Source organism: Artemia franciscana, unplaced genomic scaffold (genome assembly GCF_032884065.1).
Source record: "Artemia franciscana unplaced genomic scaffold, ASM3288406v1 Scaffold_3774, whole genome shotgun sequence".
NCBI classification, from domain to species: domain Eukaryota; kingdom Metazoa; phylum Arthropoda; class Branchiopoda; order Anostraca; family Artemiidae; genus Artemia; species Artemia franciscana.
The window spans coordinates 1-24088 of NW_027064349.1; the positions used below are offsets into that span (position 1 = coordinate 1).

Sequence of the window (24088 nt, forward strand, 5' to 3'; positions counted from 1 at the left end):
AAGCGGCGATCGACATAAAGGAAATCGTCGCACTCAATACCTTTTCCTCTACTGAACGGCCTTGGTATTTCACAAGAAAAATCCCCCTCGGTGAGATCAGTCGTCGTAATTCGAGATTCATTAATTTCACGCACAAAATATTACGGATAAACTTATTCCCGCCCGCAGTTGATCCGGCGCACCCGCCGAGATAACCAGCAACCAACAATAAAAATGTCACCGCATACGGCCAGTCAGAAAACCCTGCAGCACCAAATCCCGTGCTTGTGATGAAAGAAATCAGGTGAAAAAAAGCCAAATTAAATGCCGTAAATGAATCGTTATACACCCCAGCTCGGAGCAGAAAAACTCCTATGAGCACCGCGAGCAGAATGACAAACGCAAGAAACCAACGCGTTTCTTCATCTCGCCAGTAGAGATGAAGTCGCCCCGCATGCCAGACCCTAAAATGTAGAGCAAAACTCACCGCTCCAACGAGCATGAACACATCCGAAATGATTAATAAACCCGGACTATCAAAATAGCCCATGCTGGCATCGTGAGTCGAAAAACCACCTGTAGAAACGGTTGTAAAACTATGTGCGATCGCGTCATAAACACTCATACCGCCCAGGAAATAAGCAACCGCACACAAGAGGGTGATCGTGATGTAGACGTACCACATGAAGTGAGCGGTGTTAGCAATTCGAGGGGAGAGTTTGTCATCTTTAAATGGCCCTGGCGTTTCAGCGCGTAGTAATTTCATTCCACCGACATTCAATATCGGCAAGACGGCAACCACGAAAATCACCACGCCCAATCCACCCAACCATTGTAGAAATTGTCGAAATAGTAAGAAGGTACGTGGCATTTGATCAAGCCCGCTTAGAATCGTCGCGCCTGTGGTGGTCAGTGCACTGATCGATTCAAATACCCCATCTGTTAACGACACGCCGGTGATCAGAATAATCGGGATAGCGCCGAGAAACCCACTGAGAACCCAAGTTAATACGGCAAAGATTAATGCATCACGAAAGCTCACTTTGGAGACATCATAGCGTTTGCCTAATATTAGAAAGAGCCCTGCAACGGTGAGCATTAATGAGGCGGGTAATAAAAAGTCAGCGGTTTCGTGATCATGAAAAACAAACCACGATAAGATCGAAAAAAAACGCTTGTACGAGGCCCATCAATCCAATTGGGAAAGCCAGTAGATAAAGTGTCGTGAAGATATTGATCATGCTTTCGAAGACGTCCTGCCTTGGTGTCAGACTACTACATCAATATTATGCCTTACAGACGTTCTTTTTCTACTTGAAACTCATCGTTTCAACGATTAATTTTAATGCGTCCGATAAACAATAGAGCATATGGATACCCAACTACTCAGAACTTTTCTCGAAGTCAGCAAAACGCGTCATTTTGGTCACGCTGCTGAATCCTTACACGTCACTTCTGCGGCGGTCAGTGCACGAATTCGCCAGTTAGAAGAGTTTCTCAACGTGACGTTGTTTACGCGTCAGCGAGGAAATATTCAGCTAACCGATGCAGGACAACGGTTGTTACCACATGCCGAGTCGATCTTGTCGGTTTGGGCCACGGTTAAACAAGAAATGGCGACAGAACAAACGCCGCCAGATGTGATCAAGTTGGGGTATCAAACAGGCTTAATTCCGCAAGTTTGTCCGATCAACACGAGTGCATTATCGGCGCAACCAGTTTTGCCGTTGACGGATATGTTGACGATCACAGCAGCGACATCATCTGCCTTACTCGAAGGGCTAATGCAAACGCAGTTTGATCTAATCTTGACCAGCGATGCCATTCATGACGAGCAGCTGATTAAACAAGTAGTGGGGGAGCTTCGCTGTGATTTGTTTTCGGATCAGCCAGAACAAAGCTGGTTGGAAATGACGCGATCAACCTATGTCCACATTGATTGGGGGGACGATTTTGCTGCATTTCATGCAACGCATTTTAAGCGGAGTTTATCGGTCTCACGGTTATGTGTCGATGCGGTATCGGTCGCCTGTGATCATGTAACACAATACGGCGGTAGCGCATATTTACCACCCGATCTCGGCGCGTCGCTAGGACTATACGCAGTACAGGCAGCGCCGCAATTTTCGCAACCGATACAGGTGGTTTATCAGGCCGAACGGTTCGATCAAGCCAGACTAGAAAAGCTGATTGCGCAAGTCTTTAAGACGTCTTAGTCTTCATCCAAATCGAAGTCGTAAAAATCATCGGTTAAATCTTTTAGCCGTTTGTTTTCCATACGATCTTCGAGCTTGCGTCGTATGTCCAGTTTTTGTTGTTTGCTGAGTTTATTTTCCGGAAGCGTTTCTGTTGTTTGATCTTCAACAGTGTCGTCATCTTCTAACTCGGCTTCATCATCAAACCAATCACTTGCCATGCGCTTTTATTCCCACTATTCCTTTTTTGTCTCTCAAACAGCCCAGTTCAGATTGCGCTGTCATGTTTGAATTACAGTCACTGCTTAGCGCGTAATTTTCCGCAATTAAAATCCAGCTTTTTATTAAGGTACAGAAAAAATATTTTACGTTACGTTAAAATATTTTTAACGTAAAAACCGCCTTTCAAAGACGGTTCTGAACAGAGGAATAATGAGTAAGTGATCGCTTCGTTTTGTGTAATGGAGGGCTTATTTTGCTTGTAATGCGACCTGATCAAAGGCGATACCAGCCCAGCCGGTTTGCATAAACTGACGAATATTTGCGTGATCAGTATTGTCGGGGTGGGCGAGAACATCATCGCGATAATAGTGGCCGAAGCAGGCCAGGGTGTGTGCTTCCGATAAACCTTGCTGTTTTGCGAAAGCAAATATTTTACAGGAGCCTTCATTGGTTCCCGCTTCATTGACCACTTTGTTGTCACCAAGACCATTTGAGAATCGACTAGGCGTGTATGTAAAGTTTTCTGCGATCACCGTCATTACGTTGTCGAATTCGACGCTGTTTGGGGCATGTTTGAGAGTGTCTAATAAGGTTTCTAATTGCATGTTGATTTCGCTTAATAATTGTTTTTAATGAGAAAATTAGTGTTGTGTGGGTAGATCTCTTAAGGGATCGATTAAATATTCCAAGCCGTTAATTTTAATTTCCAGGGTTAATTGCATTAGCTCCCCCAGCCGACCTTCAGGAAATCCGCGATCAGCGAACCAAAGTAAATACGGCTCGGGTAGATCGATCAATGGCCGTCCTTGATATTTACCAAACGGCATTTCGTATTTTGCGATCTTAATTAAATCTTCTTTTTCGAACATTTTAGCTGAAGAGTAATTTGTAAATGACTGGGAATTTTGAAGGAAAAATTCGAAAAAGTCCTAAAGCTTATGACTCCATCGACCGATGATCATAACAGTTCGACAGTGTAGTGGGAGGTTGCTGCTTGTTCGGGATGTAGAACGGTAAAACCGAGGAAGAATATGGAAATTGTACTATTTGATGAGGAAACAGTTGAATCGACGCACCAAAATGGTAAAGCGTTGATTGCGATTCGTTCGTTGACTTCATCGGAATGTTTGTCTGAGTTGACGCAAACATTGCACTTCAAGTCGGATATCACCGACTGTGGCAACAAAGCGTTGAAAATGTACAACAGTGCATTACCCGATGTGATCGTGCTGGATTTGGATCTACCAAACTTAAGTGGTTTGGAATTAATCCATGCCATTGGTGAAAATAACGTTAAGCGCCAACATCTCTCCCGTATTATCGTAATTAGCCACGATACAAGTCGGACAACCGTTAGCAAACTTCTACTCGCAGTGAAAGCCTACCGCGGCCATATTAAGCTTGGCTTTATGGCGAAACCGTGGAAGGTGCAGGATTTTTATCGGCAGTTGCGTAATTTGCACAGTGATAACACCGCATTGCTCGAAGACATCGACGCGCAATTGGATCGGTTTGACAGTACGGAAGAGGGGCAACCGATTGTTGAATCAAGGCTCGTATTGGGTGTGACAGAAATCGAAAAAGGTCTGCGCGTAGAATTGGGGTGCGATCGCGAAATTTCTGTGAATAGTACAACCGTGCAGTCGTACATCCAACACATTGAGAAAAACCTGCTCTGTGCACCCGTGAGTTACATCGAGTTCAGTCTTTCTGCGCTGACACGCGTGCCACCACAAAATATTATTGCGTTGTTGTTATTACTGCATGGCTTATCCGGTAAGTGGGATAAGAAAATTGCTTTTGTTGAAGTCCCTTTCGGGCTCTACACGATGATCAAGGAACATGGTCTGGGTCATCTGATCAGGCAGTGATCAGCAAAACCCAGCGCGTACCCGACTGCGATCAGCGCTCAGTGACTTTCAACCGCGTAGCATGGCATCCAGTTGATCCACCACTTCCGCCCAGTCTGCATCACGCTCGTGTGCTTCTTTCAAAAAAGCTGACTGGCTTTCTGACCAGAAATTCGCTTCATGCAGTGGCGACACTCTATTCATATCCTTGTGCCGAAGAATAAATGTGTCTACTGATACATCATCATGGGGCAAACCGAGCTGCTTAAATAGACTAGGTAGATCATGATTTGAGAGATCCATATGGTGCTCCTTTAATTTTCTAAGTTCGCATAAAATATGACTTGCTGCACCGCAACAAGTTCCCTTTAGCTTAGCAGACTATGAAGGAATATGTGGCTTGAATTTACGGAAATTGACCCCATCATGAAGCTTATAAACTGACTTTACTATTTCTGATTGCCTTGTCGTGCGCGCCCTGCAATACGAAAAAGACGATCATTTGAGGATAAAACCGACGTAATGCAATACAAAGACTATTACGACATCATGGGTGTCGATCGAGGCGTTAGCCAAGATGATCTAAAAAAAACTTACCGCAAACTAGCGCGTAAATATCATCCTGATGTCAGTAAAGAACCTGACGCGGAGAAAAAATTTAAAGACGTAGGTGAAGCTTACGAAGTATTGCGAGATCCCGAAAAGCGTGCCGCATACGATCAACTCGGGGCGAACTGGAAAGCTGGACAAGATTTCAATCCACCGCCGGGTTGGGATGGCGGCTTCGGTCAGTCTGGCGGATTTAGAGGGCGATCAAGTCAAGGCGGTGGCTTCAGTGATTTCTTTGACGAATTATTCGGTCAGCATGGTGCTGGGGGCGGTTTTGGACAACGGAATGCGAAAGGTGAAGATCATCAAGCAAAAATCTTGATCGATTTGGATGATGCATTTAATGGTGCAAAACGGACGATCAGTTTACGTCTACCCCAAGCCGGACCAGATGGTCGAATGGTGCATCAAGAACGTAGCTTGAGTGTTTCCATACCTAAAGGAATTAAAGCTGGGCAACGGATTAGATTGACTGGGCAGGGCGCACCAGGACCGATGGGACAAGCGGGTGATCTGCTTCTTGAGATTCAGTTTAAGCCGCATACCGTGTACAAAGTGGATGATACCGATCTAAGCATGGATTGTCCGATCACACCGTGGGAAGCGGCGCTCGGCGCGAAAATCACCGTTCCAACGCCGAATGGAAAAGTTGAATTAAATGTCCCGGCAGGTGCACGCTCAGGCCAGAAAATGCGCCTAAAAGGACGTGGTATTCCGGGCAAAACACCGGGCGATTTGTATGTTGTTTTACAAATCACCAACCCACCAGCGGACACTGACGAAGCGAAAGCGCTCTATGAAGAAATGCGTGACAAACTCGCGTTTAATCCACGTAGTCGATTGGGCGTATAAACCATATAAAGTTGCGGAAGATAGGTTTAAACGGAGACAAATTACTGATGAATAACACAAATAATCTGCAAATTGTCTGCGCTGACTGTCATGCGATCAACCGCGTACCAGCGAGCAAGCTGGCCGATCACGGTAATAATGCGGAAAATGTAAACATCCGCTTTTTTCAGGCAAGCCGATCAGTGCGAGTGCGGATAATGCGATCACACATTTAACCAAGAACGATCTACCGGTCGTGATTGATTTTTGGGCTGACTGGTGCGGGCCTTGCAAAATGTTCGCACCAACGTTCGCGCAGATCGCAGCAAAACTCGACACACAAGCCCGTTTTGTAAAAGTGGATACGGAAGCAAACCAACCACTTGCCGGACAGTATCAGATCAGAAGTATTCCCACCTTGATGATCATGAAAAACGGAAAAGAGACTGCCCGTCAAGCCGGTGCGATGTCCTCATCACAATTTGAATCCTGGGTCCTACAACACCTCTAAGTCAGTCAATACAGCCTAAGGTTCACTATTCGAATAGAAAAAAAAATCATTTCAAAACCAACAGGATAGACGGGTTAAACCGTTAATCTTGATCTAAATCGACGTATAAATAAACGCCTGCACCATTGTTGAATTTGTGATCAAAATCAGCGAATTCATGACATTCATTACTTGTCTTTCATTGTTTTGTCAGATGAATAAAATCCGCACCATGCTAATGCACGCATGCACAAACATAGCGCAAAAGTGATCTGAAGTTTTGAATATTGCGGCCTAACACGATGATCTTTATTCAAAAAATAATCTGGCCTGAGAAATGCAACGGTGGTTGTATTCGCAGTGGGGATAGCGGTTAAACAACGGGTTCATAGGAGGAATGCGTGTGCTTTCTCACTTGGAGGAAAAAATGCCTATTCAAATCACTTCATTGGCGAAATGTACTGAGTGGTTGTGCTTAACTTCTGTCTCGATACTTAACTCCACATATTTATATCCGCATCGACATTTTGACCACAGGATGACGATGCTAAACAACAATTTAATTTCAACATTTATTCAACGAAGAATAGCAAACTGAATTTCAATTCATTTTGTCAATGCTTTATGTCTTTCAAAAAGATGTTTTTAAGTATGAGGAAGGTTCTTTTGAATACGAAAATTCAGGTGCCGACACGGGTGTTCTGTGTGAGAGCTATCTATTTAAATTTTAACAACTGGGGGAATTACTGTGTCATCAGAGCGATTTAATATTTTTTCCTTTACCGGAAAGATGAAGATACTACATCTGAGCTGGTTTGCTTTTTTTATCACGTTTGTGGTCTGGTTTAACTTGGCGCCAATGCTTCAAGCGATCAAAGAAACTTTTGGTTTAACGAAGTCAGAAATAACAACCTTATTGGTTTTAAATGTGGCATTGACCATACCGGCACGGGTCGTGATCGGCATGTTGACTGATAAATATGGACCGAGGTTAGTTTACTCCTCACTCCTGATCATCATGTCTTTTCCTTGCTTTATGTTTGCTTTTGCAGACAATTACACGCAACTTGTCATTGCACGCTTTCTATTAGGTTGTATCGGTGCGGGTTTTGTCATCGGTATCCGTATGGTCAGTGAATGGTTCCCACATCGCGAATTGGGTACAGCAGAGGGTATTTATGGTGGCTGGGGTAACTTTGGTTCGGCTGCAGCGGCAATGACATTACCGACAGTTGCACTCATGTTTGGTGGTGATGACGGCTGGCGTTATGCAGTTGCGATTACGGGTTTAATGAGCTTTATCATGGGTTTTGTTTATTACAAAGGCACAACAGATACCCCTAAAGGTTCAACGTATTTTAAACCGAAAACAACGGGCGCTATGGAGATCACAAGTAAAGGTGATTTCTTTTTTCTGATCTTAATGAAGATCCCAATGTACTTAGCATTAGGTGTACTTGCTTGGCGTTTATCACCGACAAAAGTCGATATGATTTCCCAAACAGCAACGAACGGGATCTATGTATTTTTAATCCTTTTATTCCTTTATGAAGTTTCTTTAGTATGGAAAGTGAATAAAAAAGTTTTTTCAGAAACGATCCCAAAGATTCATCAATACAGTTTTAAACAAGTTGCCGTATTAAATGTACTCTATTTTGCAACGTTTGGATCTGAGCTCGCAGTTGTCTCCATGTTGCCACTGTTCTTTTCTGAAACGTTTAGTTTAACTCCGGTCGTGGCAGGTATGCTTGCTTCGGGTTATGCCTTTATGAACCTGATGTCACGTCCCGGCGGTGGTTATCTTTCTGATAAGTTTGGTCGTAAGCGTACATTGTTGATTCTCACAGCGGGTCTGGCCGTGGGTTACTTTTTAATGTCGCAAGTTAACGGTAGCTGGCCACTGGTGTTAGCTGTTATTGCCGTTATGGCATGTTCATTTTTTGTACAGGCTGGTGAAGGAGCTGTGTTTGCTGTAGTACCGTTAATTAAGCGAAGCCAAACTGGTCAGATTGCCGGTATGACGGGTGCGTATGGTAATGTTGGTGCCGTAATCTATTTACTGGTTTATTCCATGGTTGATGCATCTACTTTCTTTATGGTGATCGCCGGTACCGCTGTGATTGGTTTCCTTGCCTTGCTCGCATTAAAAGAGCCATCAGGTGAGATCGCCGAAATCGATGAAGACGGGACCGTCCAAATGATCTCCGTTGGTTAAGTCTTAGGGAGTGGGGGAACAGAGTCGCTCTGAAATGTAGGGCGGCTCAATTTTCTTCTTTCTTATAAATATTTACTTGATGAATAGTTTTTAATAGAAAGACCGATGATTTAATCGGTCTTTTTATTTGTCATAACGATTTAAAATACGGCGTGGATAAACAAAGCGATTAGAGTAAAGGTCGAATCGCTTCAGGGATGGTGCCGCGAATATACAGTAACGCGCCATTTTCCGTATGGATATTCGGGTGGTTTTTACCTTTTGGTGTTATTTGATAATCACCACTGAATAAGTGTTGATCACCCATAAAAATATCACCTTCCAAAATAATGCATTCTTCAGCATCAGGATGGTCGTGTGGTGGTAAAGTTGCACCGGCTTTTAATTTTAAATAATACGATCCTGTATCACCTTCGTTCAGCAAAATTTTGAATTTAATCAACGGCGTCATTCTGATCCATTTACCTTTCATTTTCGGTATCACGATCGCGGTGTTGTCATCTTCATTCGTCTCTGATGCATGAATTTTATCGAGAACACGCGCACGCAAACTTTTTGCTTGAATCGCATTCGGCTGAACCGGTTTTATTGAATCTAATAATGCGGCTGAAATCATATCTGGGAGCAGTTCATCGTTCTCATTTTTTTTCATAATGTAAACCTCTGCTCATTTATTTCTGGGTGCTGCTGTAAAGAGTTGATCGCTTTGCGAATATGTGTCTTTACAGTACCTAATGGCATTTCAAGGTAATCCGATATTTGTTGATGACTCATTCCTTTGAAAAACGCCAATCCAAGAAGTTGTCTTTGAACTGAGGGTAATTCTTTTATTGCTGAATGGATAACACTGTCTCGTTCCGTCACGAGTAAGAGATCAATTGGGTTATCCTCTTCGACATCTTCTTCCTTCCTTAATAAGTCCGGATCAGGATGTGTGTCTGCTTTATCTCTACGCCGTAAAAAATCCAATGCACGACTGCGGCAAATTGTTTGTAACCAAGTGATCACACGTGCTCTTTCCTGATCGTACTTTTTTGCATCCCGCCAGACTTGCATATACACATCTTCCACCACTTCTTCAGCAGATTCAGCTGTACCTGTAATGTGTAACGCAAGTGCATAGACCACACCCAATGTCGCATCATAAAAATCAGCCATCGCATTTTCATCTTTATTGACGATCAATGTTAGATAATACTGTGCGGTGCTGTTCAGCTTGTCTGCTGTCGATAATACAGGTGCATCTGTAATATCTGTTTCCTGCGACATAACTATCCTGTGTAGGCCAAAAACATCATGTTAACGTAGTCTTTATTACTTCGCACTCGTTATCACAGGACCTACCTTAGTGTTGGTGTTGGCTGTATTAATATACGTTGATGAATTATTTTCAGATGTTTATCTACGCAAATAGGGTGAAAAGGTCGATGTTGAATGATCTTTCAAACAACCAGATAGCTGCAATAAAAACCGCAAGAAGTGACCCTCCTCGGAATATGTAAACACGGTAAGATTGCGTTTCCCTTATCACAAACAGGAGCGGTAAAAGGATAAGAACGATCGCAAGTTGTCCCGCTTCTACACCAAGGTTAAAACCCACTAACGAGAGCAGTAAGGGCTGATTAGAAAGTCCTAAATCCGTTAGCACGCCAGCAAACCCAAAGCCATGAACTAAGCCAAAGACAAACGCCAATATCCAACGGGACTGCGTGAAGAAAGGGTAGATATTATTAAGCGCCGTGATGATCACTGACAATGCGATCACGGATTCCACGACTCGCGATGGAATATAAATAATATTAAAAACGGCAAGCGCTAAGGTGATCGAATGTGCGATCGTAAACGCTGTCACAATTTTTATTGTACTGAGCAGGGCAGCATTCAGACGCGTAACCGATCGCCATTTAGACTTTTCAAAAACTAACACGGCGGGCAAGAGTAAAGTGATTAAAAAAAGGATATGATTTCAAAGCCGATCCAAATGTGATAAACACCTTCGTAAAAAAAACGCGTAAACGTATTTGATTGTGCCACCGTTTCATAATTGATCGCATAGGTGTGTGCATCCGATCGTAAAATACTTTCGCCTACCAGCATCTCAGTGGTGGTTTTTATAGAGAGGTATTGACGATGACCGCGCGCGAGTTTTTGAATGATTGTCGCATCTAACGTGAGTGTGTTGTTCGTGTTTTCTCTACGATTTCCTAACACATAATTTAACGTGATTTTTACAGCATCTTTTTCTGTGATAGCCAGAGAAATGAGCTTGGGTCGATGTTTTTTTTCATTTTGTTGAACCGACAACATTTGTAATGCCAGGTTGCCTAATTCGGATGTGTTTTGTATGACGCCATTCTTATCGGCGTCTATTTTAACGATCAAATCGAGATCGCTTTTTGCGAAGATTAACTGAGCTTGTAAAGAATTTTTCTCAGGCGAAAGCGTGATATTCGCAAAACTTAAGCCGGGATCGTGTGCGAAGCTACTTAATGAAAAAATACTGATCAGCAGCGCAAGGATGTTGCGAATGGAATTCATCATAAATAAAAAAGGGGCGGCATTGCCACCCCTTCACTCCTTTATAAATCCTGCATGTCGGCAACGTCACCGTGGTGTCTGTGATTACGACCATTTTGCGGCGTTGATTCGTACGGGAAGACTTTGTTGTAAACCATGTCATTCTGATTCACACCATCACCCGCTGGGCCTTGAACAACTAACGCGAGTGGCGGTAATGTGCTCAATACGGCCGTCACGGCAATGTCGATCACGTCATCACCGAAACGTCGACCATTTGGCCAGCCACCGGGAATTGTGCCTTGTGGAAAACCGGGCAAACCATCTTGCACGCTACTGGTAAGGACATCGCCGCCGAACACACCTAATGATGAGAAACCGTCATCATCTGGATTGGTTGGGTGATCAGCACCACCGCCCGCAAGTCTGGCCGGGCCTGTGGATAAATCAACTTTGATCAGATCCGGAATATAGATCGCAACCAAATCGTCGCGGCCGGATTCTTGTGCTGGGTTCAAGCCAGTTCCCGGGACCACGAGCGCATTTAATAAAGCGGCCAGTTCGGGTGTTTCAGCGTATTTGGTGAATAAACGTTTATCGTTTTTTGCACGCGTTCGGCTATAAAGATCTTTGTCCGCGATCGCCACTAACGCTTCGTTGAATAACGGGTTGCCTTGGCGTCCTACTTGAATATGTTGGCCTCGATTTTTATCGCCTTTTTGCCTCAAGATACGATGTTGAAGACGTTCCGTTGTTGCATAAACGCCGACGATTTGTTGATCACCACCAATCTGATCCAGTGGAATTTCCAACGCCATCATATGCAGGTTGAATCCACCTTGTGAATCCTTAGCATCGGCGCGCAACTGCAACAGGTCAAAAATGGCTTGAATATCGCCATAAAAGCCATCATCACGCTGACCAGCAAACGCACGGTAGCCTTTATCAAATTCAAAGACAGATTGTGCTGTGTAACGGTCTAACTCAGCTTCTGTGGCAACACCGCCCTTGGCTGGGTTTTCACCATCATCACCCTGGTTATAAAACGGCGTTGCGATCCCTTGATTATTCGGTGGTACGACGCCGTTACCGACCGTTGAGTGACGGCTATGACCACTGCGACGATCATCCAAGGTGATCTTATATGTCTGCGTTAAATTCTGGTTGGCATCATCAACGTCATTCACAACACCGAGGTAAGATTGCAGAATCGTATTTTCGTTTTTGTATTTGGTATCGAACTCAAAACGATAACTCATCGTCCGGCGACCTTTGCGTACATCGTCACCGAGTGCGATATGGATCGCATAACGTACATCATCATCAAAATTGTACTTATTCGGGCCAATGCAGGGCTCCTCAAAAGGATATACGCCGAGCGCTACTACGAGGTTTTTTTCACCGTTTTCATCTTGATCAACAAACGCATAAAGATCTGTAGTGTTAGCGGCAGGATCGAGGGTGATCAAGGGGGCATCCATGTGGCTGGATGCAGAGGCCGATCCACTGGCGAACACCAGTGAGGCGGCGATTGCGGTTATTCGGATACTACTTGTAATTGATTTCATACTAGGTCTCCGTTAGAAATTGTGTGGGGTAAATTAATTACTTCCACGTGAGTGAAGACAAATGACTTTTGAGGTCTACAGCCACAATTTCCCTGTCAAATTCGTCTCGTTCTGAGGGCAGCAACATTTGTTTAAATGGGAGGACTTTACTGAACCATTCTTGTGCTTCTTCAATGTTGTCATTGGCATGCGCGATCACGCCGGCATGATAAAAAAGACGCGCGTCTTGTGTGCCTTCGCGCAAGGCTTGTTTCATGTATGGGTAAGCTCGCTCTGGCTGGCCTGCAGCGTTTAACGCCCACGCTAAGGTATCGAGTGTGAAAACATCTTTGCGTACGTCGAGCTCTTTTTGTGCTAGTTCTAAAGCTGTCATCTGTTTTTCATCAATCGTCGCGAGATACAGCGCATACGTCCGCGGATCTTCTTTATCGCCATTGTGATCAAGCGAGGATTCGATCGCGTCAGCCTGTTCGTGATCACCCGTCAGGCGCAGGCTATCAATTAACGTCCATTGGTATTCCGGCAGCGGGTTAAGTTGCGCGGCTAATGTGAGTGGCTTCACTGCGTCCTCTGCGCGACCTTGTGCGAGTAAAAGACGCCCCTGTCCGAGCAGCGCAGGGGCATAATCGGGGGACAGCGCCAGAGAGACAGCAAAAAGCGCAGCAGCTTTTTTATATTCACCAGTTTGTAACAGGTATAAACCCAAGCGAACATTAGCCCAGGCGGCGGATTCCGGTGTACGCGGATCGCTTGATCGAGTAGCAATGCGCATCATTTCAATCGCACCGGACAGATCGCCTTTAAGCCAACGAACATGTGCTGCACGCGTAAACGCTTGCGGGCCAGGTCGTAAATCCATCATTTTTTGATACGTATTGATCGCTTCATCCAACTTGCCCTGATCCATCAACACATCACCGAGCAGGCCGTGATCAAACCAAAGCCCGCGTTTTGTTACTAGTTCGCGAGCGATTTTTTCGGCGCTACGGAATTGATGAAGATTGTGCGCAACATGACCGCGTAGCAACAAAGATTCTGCGGTGCCTGCTTTGTTGGCATCGATACACTGTGCGGTTTGATCCGCGAGATGGTAATAACCCGGATCAAAACTGGTGCGGGCTTTATTCACATAAGCCCAGCCTAACCGTTCTAAATACGGAACCGGATCGAGATCAGTTTTGAGTTGTTTTTGACGTCGAATGATTTCGAGATCGGAATTATCTGTTCCTTGGTGCGGTACTAGCGCAATTGAACAGGCATCATTTGTCGCGATATGATTAGCTTGGAAAGTCGATGTTGATTGGTTGGATTGGCTGTTATTCTCACAGGCTGCGAGACTGAAAATAATGCCCATAGCGAATAGAACGCGCAAGCCATCGGATGTGCGTTTCATGCTTAATTCCCCTCATGCTATTTTTTTATAACGAAACTTGATTTCTTTAGTTATTAATACGCAATGAACAGGGGAATGGATGTGTTTTTTATGAGAAAAATACGTTGTGAATTAGTTACAAGCCTGATCAAAGCCATTTTTATGAAGATAGTTTGAAATATCAGCATAAACAGGATTCATGAAACGTAACTTGCTCGACAACGCGCCGACCAATTCCACGTGATCGGTTTTATGATAAAGATGACTTTCAACCGGCACGCCCAATTTCTCAAGACGTTTAGCTAAATACAGCGTATGAAAAGGGTAAGCAGTGGTGTCTTGTTCGCCATGAAATAACAGAGTGGGCGGGGCTGCAGCAGTGGCGAGGTGCAGTGGGTTTGCATCGATGTCATTAGTCACAGAAGTGAATTTTTCGATCACTAGCTCATGTTTTAAAGGCAAATCATACGGCCCAGCCATACCAATAAATGCCGTAAGATCGCGATCAAACCCCGCGTTTTTTAAATACTCAGGTGCCGTTGCTAGCATCGCTGCCGTATGCGCACCGGCTGAATGTCCAACTAAAATCACGTTTTTCGGATCAACACATTTATTCGTTGGGAGCAGCTCGGGTAATTTTGCGATCGCTTGCGCAATATCTTCAACAAATTCAGGGAACTCAACATCAGGATATAAACGATAATTGGGTACTACCGTGACATAACCCATTTCACTGAATGCTTGGCCGACGAATAAATAATCATTTTTACTCCCGCTTGCCCAAGAACCACCATGAACAAATACGATAACGGCTTGATTAGGTGTCACGTTGGACGGTGTATAAACATCAAACACTTGGCGATCTGCTGATCCATAGTGAATATTTTTAACTACGTCAAAATCGCCGCGTGGCGTGAGAAAATTAACTACGCTCGCCGGAGAGCAGGCAGACAAGCAGAGAAGGGTAAGCAGAAAAGGGCTAAAACGAAAAGTTAGAGAATAAAGTCGATGCATAAATGTAAGAGTTTTCTTTTTTATTAATATTGGATGAAAAGACATTATCTGCCTCAACATGCTTGTCATTATGTTGAAGAATTAAAACATATGAGTGCCTAAGGAGACAGGCAATTACCGCACGCGTTCAAAACGGGTTTTATTCACGATATTGCTTAACTGCTCGTCGTTTGTTCATGCAAAGCACGATAGGATAGAGCAAACGTTAAGAGAATTTGTTGTTGTAAAGAGTAAACTGTAGGGTATTTATACTCGATCGTGATGCGTATCAAAAAGAGGAAACACAATGTTAGATCCGCTGATTAAAACCATTGAAGTCCCGTGTAACCAACAGATCGCATTTGATATTTTCGTGAGTGAAATGGGCGCGTGGTGGCCATTGGAAAAATTCAGCATTTCGGCGATGGAAGAGCTCGATGCAATGACCCTCAATGTGCAAGCAGGGCCAGGTGGCAAAATTACGGAGATAGCACCGGATGGTACCGAGCACATTTGGGGTACGATCAAGTCTTATCAGCCGGCAGATTCTTTTAGTATGGATTTTCATATCCCGACACCCGGCGAAGAAGTGATCTCAAGAAGTCAGGTCGAAGTGCAGTTTACCAAGCTCGATAAAGACACCACGCGTGTTACGTTAACGCAAACAAACTGGCAAGCATTTGGTGATCGTGCGGAACGACTTCGCGAAGGTTATAGCGACGGCTGGGATGACATTTTAGAACATGCTTACAAAGCGAATATTCATTGCTTATCAAATTCGATCGAAGAACGAGGAGCTTTAAAAACTGCTGGGATTCCATTATGGGTGTCAGTTTTTGCATTACTGGTATTCGTATTGGGAACGTGTGTTGGTGTGATCGCAATTTTCGGTCATGGTCAAGACATTAACCCTCTCATGAATGTTTCTTGGGGAGGGCGTCAACTTGGTTTAGCACTTGCCACGGGGCTTGCTGTTTATTTAAAAAGTTCAAGTGCGTATCTCACTGCATTTATTGCTGGACTCGCACGTGATGTGACGGATCTCATTACCGAGTTGACAGTAAACGACCCGAACCTTGGTATGTTATCGGTTTTTGTTGGATTAATTATTTTCGGTGTGATTGGAGTGGTGTATGCGTATGCTGCTCGACATCGCCGCTTTTGTTAATACCGTGCACGACTGTCCTAGAAATCACGATTCGTTTTATAACGATACTCGTGTAAAGAAAATCTGATCAAAATTATGTTTTAAATCCATATTAAATACGTTTCTGTCTGCAGTCCTCGTCTTAACGAAACTTATCTAAAGTTGGCTTACTAATTGCCTTTTACTCTGCGTACTTAGCTAATGTGGGCCTGTGTAATGCGTCAATTTATCCGTCACCCGATAGAGATTCCATTAGAGTATCAGCTGCTTGATCCGCCAAGTGATCTTGGTGTGACGGATATGAAAAACGTCAGCGTCGGTGGGCTTTGTTTTTCTACGGGTAAACGCTTAACCCCAGGGCAGCGCATACAGATCAGTATTGGTGTTTGCGAACCTTCTTTTCAAACCGTTGGTGAAGTCATGTGGTGTCGAACTCATGAAAAAGGTTTCGAAACGGGGATTAGTTTTAATGATAATAAACAAGCCTACGCTGTGCGCATGGTGGAACAAGTTTGCCACATTCATCAATACCGTCAGCAAGTGTTAGCCGACGAGCAACGTGAATTATCAGTAGCAGAAGCGGCGCAAGAATGGATCGCCCGTTATGCAGCGGATTTTCCCGCTTGGGATGAGTTAAGTCAGGAAGACAAACATTAAGTATTGATCACACGTTAGCGTCTTCTGAGCAAAGCGAGCCAACGCCATATATTTAATAAACTGGCAAGTGATGCTGCGACATAGGTGAGTGCAGCAGCACGTAGAATTTTTTCCACCGCAGGTTCATCTTCTTTTTCAATATACTCACCGCTTTTCAATATCGGTAAGGCTTTCCCAAAACTGGCATCAAACTCCACCGGTAAAGTGATGAGGTGGACGAGGGTTGCACTGCCCATACTGATTATGCCAAAAAGGAAAAACAACGCACCGGATTGCGGTGCTTTTGTGATTGCCATCAGTACAGGAATTAGCATCATGGCACCGGCACCGATCTGTTGTGCACCTTGCGCAAATTTCACTAGCTTTGTTCGCCAGTTAAGTTTTTTTTCATTTCTAAAATGCTGGATCGCATGACCGACTTCATGCGCTGCGATCGCAACGGCAGTGAGTGACTTTTGGTCAAAATATTCCGGGCTTAAGCGCACGGTGCGCGATTCAGGATCGTAATGATCTGTACCCGGTTTATCGGTTTTTTCAACAGTTACGTCATGCATTTCAAAACGATTGAGGAGATGTTGCGCTAATTCTCCACCCGTCCCCGGGATGCGTTCTTCTGGTTTGGAATAACGCTTAAACGTGAGTTTTGCCCACCAACTTGGTCCAAAAACCATGGCGATAACGAGAATGCCGATCAGGATAAATGCCATGAATAGTCCATTTCAAAAAGCCAGTAATAATTAAATATGCGCACGTTTTATTAAGCAAATGTATTGTGTGATGATTTTAACATGTCGCGAAGTCAATGCCTGTTTCGAAATAATGTGGTGTCTGCGAATGTTACAATTCTGTTTCGTTTATCGCGGAATAGTTTGCGCCTGCTCCGGTACTCACTAATGCAAATGGAGATTTATGATGTCTGATCTGACTGTATTAACGAGCCTTTTTTCTATTCCAAACAAGGTTTGGTTCGAAGAGCGTGGCGAATTGATCTTACTTGTTGTTAAAACAACGAAAGGAAAGGCCGTGATCAGCTTGCAAGGCGCACATTTAACCAAATGGATTCCAGCAGGCCATAAGCCCGTGATCTGGCTTTCTGAAGATGCGGAATTCAAAACTGGAAAATCTATCCGAGGTGGTATTCCCATTTGCTGGCCGTGGTTTGGTGCGCATCCCGATCAATCGGATTTACCTGCTCATGGTTTCGCACGATCACAAAATTGGACGTTGCAATCTGTTGATCTTAATGAAGAAGAGGATGCGACGATCACGTTTGAATTTGATGGGGGAGCTGATTATTGGCCATTCAATACACCGTTGTCATTATGCTTTGTGATCAGCGATCGTTTGAGTATGTCGTTGACGACTCGAAATAAAAGTGAACAAGCTATTACGATCGGGAGCGCGTTACACACGTATTTTGAAATTTCCTCTGTTGAACAGATTAGCATTCAAGGGTTAGAAAACCGTCCCTTTATCGATACACTTGATGGGAATAAGCGAAAAACTGAAACAACGCCGATCACCATTGATGCCGAAATTGATCGTATCTATCTGGATGAGGAAGATACTTGTGTGATCGTTGACCAGAGCTGGCAACGTGAAATTAAAATTGAAAAATCAGGCAGTCATTCGACAGTGGTTTGGAACCCGTGGGTTGCGAAATCAGAACGAATGGGTGATATGGGATCTGCCGGTTATACGCACATGGTTTGTGTGGAAACGGCGAATGCGGCGAACGATGTGATTACGCTCGGGCCGGGGGCAGAGCATACATTAGGTGTGACGTATTCAGTTTTTACTTTGACGACTTAGCCGAAGAACGAATCGGCATTTTCTCATCACTGACAGGTTCAGCCCATGTTGCTTCGCCATAATGTTTATCAATATAGTGAATAATGTCGCTGGATTCGTATAGCCAATGTGTTTCACCGTCTTTCTCTATACGTAAACAAGGTACTTGAGATTTGCCACCCAGTTTTTGTAATTCTTGCCAGTTTTCTGTTTTGTTTGTGTCTCTTGAAGGAATACTTAAACCTAGGTGATTAATGGCGCGACGCACAATCATGCAGTAAGGGCAATGTGCTGATTCATACAGGAATAAACCATCAATTTTTCTTTTTATTTTATTCATGGCTTCATCCTAGCCTAACTTTTCTCAGGGCGGAAGTGAAAAAGTGCTAAGAAAATTTAAATTCTCAAATCTTGTTATTATTTGCCACTAACGTCGCGCTTTAAAGAACGTTTTTAATTGATTAGTCGCCTCTGCTTGTAAAATACCGGACGTAGTATTAACGCGGTGGTTTAATTGATGGTTTACAAGAATATCGAAGACACTTCCTGCTGCACCGCCGCGAGGATCGTGCGTTGCAAAAACAACGCGCTTAATTCGTGCATGAATTATTGCACCTGCACACATTGCGCAAGGCTCGAGTGTGACGTAAAGCGTTGTGTCAGGAAGTCGGTAATTTTTTAAATGTTGTGCTGCAGCACGCAAGGCCATAATTTCCGCGTGTGCGGTAGGGTCATGATTTGCAATCGGGCGATTCCAACCCTTTCCGATAATCGCATTTTCTTTGACGATCAGCGCGCCAACGGGGACTTCCCCCTCAGCCTCAGCTTGTGCTGCAAGCTGTAGGGCTTCAAGCATCCAGATTTCGTCCTGATCGGGCTGAGCTGCGGTGTTCACGTGGCGGTTATGCGTGATTGATGAACAGGCTGGTTATTCCCACTCGATCGTCGCAGGAGGCTTGCCGGAAATATCGTAAACCACGCGGGAAACATCGGCGATTTCATTAATGATACGTCGTGAAAGCGTGTCGAGCAGATCATAGGGTAGGTGTGCCCAATGCGCAGTCATGAAGTCGATGGTTTCGACGGCACGAAGTGCGATTAAGTAATTGTAGTTTCGTGCATCGCCAGTTACGCCAACCGATTTTACTGGCAGGAATACGGCGAAGGCTTGGCTGACTTTATCGTAGTAGTCGGCTTTATGTAGTTCTTCCATGAAGATTGCATCAGCACGTCGCAAAATCTCCGCGTATTCTTTTTTCACTTCACCAAGAATCCGCACGCCAAGGCCGGGACCTGGAAAAGGGTGGCGATAGATCATTTCTGAGGGTAAACCAAGTTCGACACCTAGACGACGAACCTCATCTTTGAATAATTCACGCAGCGGTTCGACTAATTGCAGATTCATATCATCCGGTAAACCACCGACATTATGATGTGATTTGATCACATGCGCTTTACCGGTTTTAGAACCCGCTGATTCGATTACGTCAGGGTAAATTGTGCCCTGTGCGAGCCAATTTACGTCTTGCAGTTTTGTTGCTTCCTCATCAAAGACATGAATGAACGTGTTGCCGATGATGACGCGTTTTTTCTCAGGGTCGTCTTCGCCTGCAAGCGCATTCATAAAGCGATCTTGCGCATTCACGCGGATTCACGTTTACGCCCATGTGCTCAGCGAAGGTGGTCATGACTTGATCACCTTCGTCTAAACGTAGCAGGCCGTTGTCGACAAACACACACGTGAGTTGATCGCCAATGGCGCGATGCAGTAAAGCGGCCACAACGGAAGAATCGACACCGCCGGATAATCCCAGCAAGACTTTTTCCGCGCCGACGTGTTCTCGCACGCGTGCAATGCTGTCTTCGATAATATTTTCTGTAGTCCAGCTGGCATCGCAGGCACAAATGTCCTGTAGGAAACGGTTCAGGATGCGCATGCCTTGTCGCGTGTGCGTGACTTCTGGGTGAAATTGTAAGCCGTAATAATGACGATCTTCATCGGCCATACCGGCGATCGGAGCGCTGTCGGTTGAAGCGATAACTTTGAAGCCCGGTGGTAAGGTTTTGACGCGATCGCCATGACTCATCCAAACGTCTAATAACCCCCAACCTTCAGTGGTGGTGTGGTCCTCAATTTCTTTGAGTAACAGCGAATGGCCACGCGCGCGAACTTGTGCGTAACCAAATTCGCGATGATCGGAAGATTCGACTTCACCGCCAAGCTGATTCGCCATAGTTTGCATACCGTAGCAAATACCAAGGATCGGGACGCCGCATTCAAACACAGTTTGCGGCGCGCTGTAGTCGCTTTCTAAGACAGATTCAGGGCCACCGGAAAGGATAATTCCTTTGGGTGACAACTCACGGATTGCGTCATCAGAAATATCAAATGGGTGGATTTCACAGTAAAACTCCGGCTTCGCGCACGCGACGTGCGATCAATTGTGTGTATTGTGATCCAAAATCCAGAATAAGGATGCGATCCGCATGAATGTCTTTCATTAATCTTTACTGCCTTGTGGTTTGGTTACTGATCGAACGATTAACTTTGTTGATAGTTCGGTGGTTCTTTCGTGATCGTCACATCGTGTACATGACTTTCACGCATGCCGGCTGGCGAAACTTTGACGAATTCTGGTTTAGTGCGCATTTCGTCCATCGTCGCACAACCCGTATACCCCATTGAGGCGCGAACGCCGCCGAGCATTTGATGCACGATTGCCGAGACTGGGCCTTTATAAGGTACGCGACCTTCGATGCCTTCAGGCACGAGTTTCTCGATTTCATCGCTTTCTTGGAAATAGCGATCAGACGAGCCGTGTTTTGTGACATCGCACCGACTGAGCCCATACCGCGATACGATTTATACGATCGGCCTTGATATAGCTCAACTTCACCGGGGCCTCTTCTGTACCTGCGAACATCCCGCCGATCATCACCACATGCGCGCCAGCGACAATGGCCTTGGAAATATCACCCGAGTAACGAATACCTCCATCAGCGATCAACGGAACGCCGGTGCCTTTAAGCGCATTGACGACATTATCGATCGCGGTGATTTGCGGAACGCCAATCCCGGTAACAATACGAGTGGTACAAATTGAACCCGGACCAATCCCAACTTTTACACCATCGGCACCGGCTTCAACCAATGCAAGTGCGGCTGCACCAGTGGCGATATTCCCACCGATGATCTGCACGTCATTCCCATGATGAGTTTTCGTCCACTTGACCATGTCCAGCACACCTTGCGAATGGCCATGCGCCGTATCCACTACAATCACGTCAACACCGGCGCTGATCAACGCTTCAATGCGTTCATGGGTGCCTTTGCCCGTCCCACGGCTGCGCCAACACGTAAGCGTTCACGCGAATCTTTACAAGCATTGGGGTATTTTTTGGATTTACGAATATCTTTAACGGTGACCAGCCCGCGTAATTGGAAGTCATCGTTTACGACGAGGACTTTTTCAATGCGGTGCTTGTGCAGTTTTTCGATCGCCTCTTCATGGCTGGCGCCTTCTTTTACGGTGATCAGCTTGTCTTGCGGCGTCATGATGCTGGCGACAGGTTTATCGAGATCATTTTCAAAACGCAGATCGCGATTGGTAATAATGCCGACGAGTTTTTCGCCATCGACAACGGGAAGACCAGAAATATGATATTTATTGATTAACTCATGCACTTGGCTGAGCTTCGTCTCCGGTGACACGGTGATCGGGTCTTGTACGATACCGCTTTCGTATTTTTTAACTTTGCGGACTTCTGCCGATTGTTTCGTGATACTCAGGTTTTTGTGAATAATACCCATGCCGCCTTGCTGAGCCATTGCAATAGCCAGCTTGGATTCTGTGACGGTATCCATCGCAGCAGAAATGATGGGGATATTCATGGAAATATCACGTGTGATTAGCGTTTTTAAGGCTGGCTTCTTTCGGCAATATAGCTGAGTGCGCGGGAACCAGCAAAACGTCGTCGAAGGTCAGTGCTTCACCAATGATTCGCATAGTCGTAATCGTCTGTATCTGATTAGAAAAAGTCCCTAAGTATAGCGTGTTTTGCCTTGTTTGACTTCAAGAAATCACCTTTCAAATTGTCTAATGAGGAGACTGGGCATCCACAAACACCTATCGTGCTTACAGAGGATTATCACTCTAAGTCTTTAATATGTCAGTTTTGTTGAGGTAGCCTGTCTTTTTAAGCGAGAGTTTGTGATTGATTTTGCTTGTTTTTCCGGTTTCAGAAGTCTTAGAGGGAGCCCTTTAGCGCTGTCAATCGTCCGTCTCTTAGTACGGCTTGATCGCGGAATCTTCCTATCGTTTTGATTCTGACTAACGCGGCCGTTATTGTATTGCTCGTAAATCGATGATTTTGTTGAGACGTGTTTTGCGATCGCAGCCTCAACAGGAAGAGTGGGTGTTATGAAAAAAGACATTAAGCCTGATCAGGGCGTTCAGAAAGAGGAGAATCTTGGGCTGAAAGATTGGCCAGAGATTAATGACTGGCGCAAAGAGAAACGAGAAAGCTTGATCAGGAGTCGAATTAAGATAGGAAAGGACAAACGTAAAAGTTGTCTGGCGTCGATCGAGAAAAAGGTTTTAGCGCGATTAGCGTGTTTTACACCGGGAATCTTAGGCGGTTATTGGCCAATTAAAGGCGAGTTTGATTTACGTGGCGTGATGCAGCAGGCGCGTGAAAATGGTTGGACGATCGCATTACCTGCCGTGGTGCAATCAGCACACCCGCTGGAGTTTCGTTTATGGACACCAGAGATGAAACTGGTGCCCGGTGTTTGGAATATACCAGTCCCTGAGCAACGACAGCTTGTAGAGCCGTCAATGTTGTTGGTGCCGCTCGTGGGTTTTGATGAGCAAGGTTATCGTCTTGGTTACGGTGGCGGGTTTTACGATCGCACGTTGGCAAGCTTCAGCGCCCCATTTTATGCCATTGGTGTAGGACTCGATCTTGCGAGTCTAAAAACGATTTTTCCGCAACCTCATGATTTTTCCGATGAATGAAATAATTTGTGTTTCAAATTAAATAAAGATTCTGATTGTTAATAATAACGTGTGCGTCCATGTCCTACGGTTGAATGGCGGAAGGTGTACGACTTCGTGTTGGGGGTTTCTGACATCAATTAAAACTCACCCTTGGTTATCGTAGCGTCATTGTATCTTTTCAAGATATTAAAGGTGCAATTGATTCATTCTAAATAACTGAAGGAGATCAATATGAACTTACAAAAATTAGTAGCAACTTCAATCCTATCTTTAGGTTTACTCGCACCAAGTCTTAGCTCAGCAGAGCAAATCGATGCGGAAGAAGTTACGCCGATGCCTGAAGGTGAACAAACCATGGAGTCAAAAGGCGGCGCAATGCAAGAGTATGAGATGCAATGGCGCGCTGTGATGAACTGACGATCGAGCATCCTAAAGAGCTTTGTGAGAAAGAAGCCAAAGATAGTTATCAGGAATCACAAACAGACACCTTCAATGAGTACGACAGAAGGTAAAGGCCCCAACAGACGTTGAAGAAGAGTTATAAAAAACATGTGCTGATCATTTGAGGTACAGCACTGAGATGATCGTATAAGATCGGAAGCCGGTTTGTTAAATTAACAAATCGGCTTTTTTTTATGTCAAAAATAGATAG

At 44.8% G+C, this 24088-nt stretch overlaps 13 protein-coding genes across 13 annotated transcripts; 5 read left to right on the forward strand and 8 right to left on the reverse strand.

Annotated features, from left to right (window-relative positions):
- Window positions 1–144: 144 nt before the first annotated feature.
- LOC136043234 (trk system potassium uptake protein TrkH-like) lies at window positions 145–1078 on the reverse strand (the record flags this gene model as incomplete). Its single annotated transcript, XM_065728168.1, has 1 exon — window positions 145–1078. A coding segment is annotated over exon 1 (934 nt), but the record flags the coding sequence as incomplete, so codon positions are not given.
- A 271-nt stretch (window positions 1079–1349) lies between these two features.
- LOC136043221 (HTH-type transcriptional regulator HdfR-like) lies at window positions 1350–2195 on the forward strand. Its single transcript, XM_065728155.1, has one exon. The coding sequence runs from the start codon at window positions 1350–1352 to the stop codon at window positions 2193–2195; it is 846 nt and encodes a 281-aa protein (XP_065584227.1).
- Window positions 2196–2644: 449 nt separating this feature from the next.
- Window positions 2645–3001, reverse strand: LOC136043222 (uncharacterized). The gene has a single exon (XM_065728156.1). The coding sequence runs from the start codon at window positions 2999–3001 to the stop codon at window positions 2645–2647; it is 357 nt and encodes a 118-aa protein (XP_065584228.1).
- A 1767-nt stretch (window positions 3002–4768) lies between these two features.
- On the forward strand, window positions 4769–5707 carry LOC136043223 (curved DNA-binding protein-like). The gene has a single exon (XM_065728157.1). The coding sequence runs from the start codon at window positions 4769–4771 to the stop codon at window positions 5705–5707; it is 939 nt and encodes a 312-aa protein (XP_065584229.1).
- Window positions 5708–6966: 1259 nt separating this feature from the next.
- Window positions 6967–8391, forward strand: LOC136043225 (nitrate/nitrite transporter NrtP-like). The gene has a single exon (XM_065728158.1). The coding sequence runs from the start codon at window positions 6967–6969 to the stop codon at window positions 8389–8391; it is 1425 nt and encodes a 474-aa protein (XP_065584230.1).
- A 648-nt stretch (window positions 8392–9039) lies between these two features.
- LOC136043226 (ECF RNA polymerase sigma factor RpoE-like) lies at window positions 9040–9660 on the reverse strand. Its single transcript, XM_065728159.1, has one exon. The coding sequence runs from the start codon at window positions 9658–9660 to the stop codon at window positions 9040–9042; it is 621 nt and encodes a 206-aa protein (XP_065584231.1).
- Window positions 9661–13980: 4320 nt separating this feature from the next.
- On the reverse strand, window positions 13981–14931 carry LOC136043227 (kynurenine formamidase-like). Its single transcript, XM_065728160.1, has one exon. It carries the CDS (start codon window positions 14929–14931, stop codon window positions 13981–13983), a length of 951 nt encoding a protein of 316 aa, XP_065584232.1.
- Window positions 14932–16659: 1728 nt separating this feature from the next.
- LOC136043228 (putative membrane protease YugP) lies at window positions 16660–17316 on the reverse strand. Its single transcript, XM_065728162.1, has one exon. It carries the CDS (start codon window positions 17314–17316, stop codon window positions 16660–16662), a length of 657 nt encoding a protein of 218 aa, XP_065584234.1.
- Window positions 17317–17557: 241 nt separating this feature from the next.
- LOC136043229 (putative glucose-6-phosphate 1-epimerase) lies at window positions 17558–18457 on the forward strand. The gene has a single exon (XM_065728163.1). It carries the CDS (start codon window positions 17558–17560, stop codon window positions 18455–18457), a length of 900 nt encoding a protein of 299 aa, XP_065584235.1.
- Window positions 18458–18863: 406 nt separating this feature from the next.
- LOC136043230 (tRNA-specific adenosine deaminase-like) lies at window positions 18864–19292 on the reverse strand. Its single transcript, XM_065728164.1, has one exon. The coding sequence runs from the start codon at window positions 19290–19292 to the stop codon at window positions 18864–18866; it is 429 nt and encodes a 142-aa protein (XP_065584236.1).
- A 72-nt stretch (window positions 19293–19364) lies between these two features.
- On the reverse strand, window positions 19365–20679 carry LOC136043233 (GMP synthase [glutamine-hydrolyzing]-like). Its single transcript, XM_065728167.1, is given in 2 exon segments — window positions 19365–20087; window positions 20089–20679. Coding segments are annotated over 2 exon segments (1314 nt in total).
- A 299-nt stretch (window positions 20680–20978) lies between these two features.
- On the reverse strand, window positions 20979–22301 carry LOC136043231 (inosine-5'-monophosphate dehydrogenase-like). Its single transcript, XM_065728165.1, is given in 4 exon segments — window positions 20979–21254; window positions 21257–21339; window positions 21342–21773; window positions 21776–22301. Coding segments are annotated over 4 exon segments (1317 nt in total).
- Window positions 22302–22857: 556 nt separating this feature from the next.
- LOC136043232 (uncharacterized protein bbp_370-like) lies at window positions 22858–23454 on the forward strand. Its single transcript, XM_065728166.1, has one exon. The coding sequence runs from the start codon at window positions 22858–22860 to the stop codon at window positions 23452–23454; it is 597 nt and encodes a 198-aa protein (XP_065584238.1).
- Window positions 23455–24088: the final 634 nt, after the last annotated feature.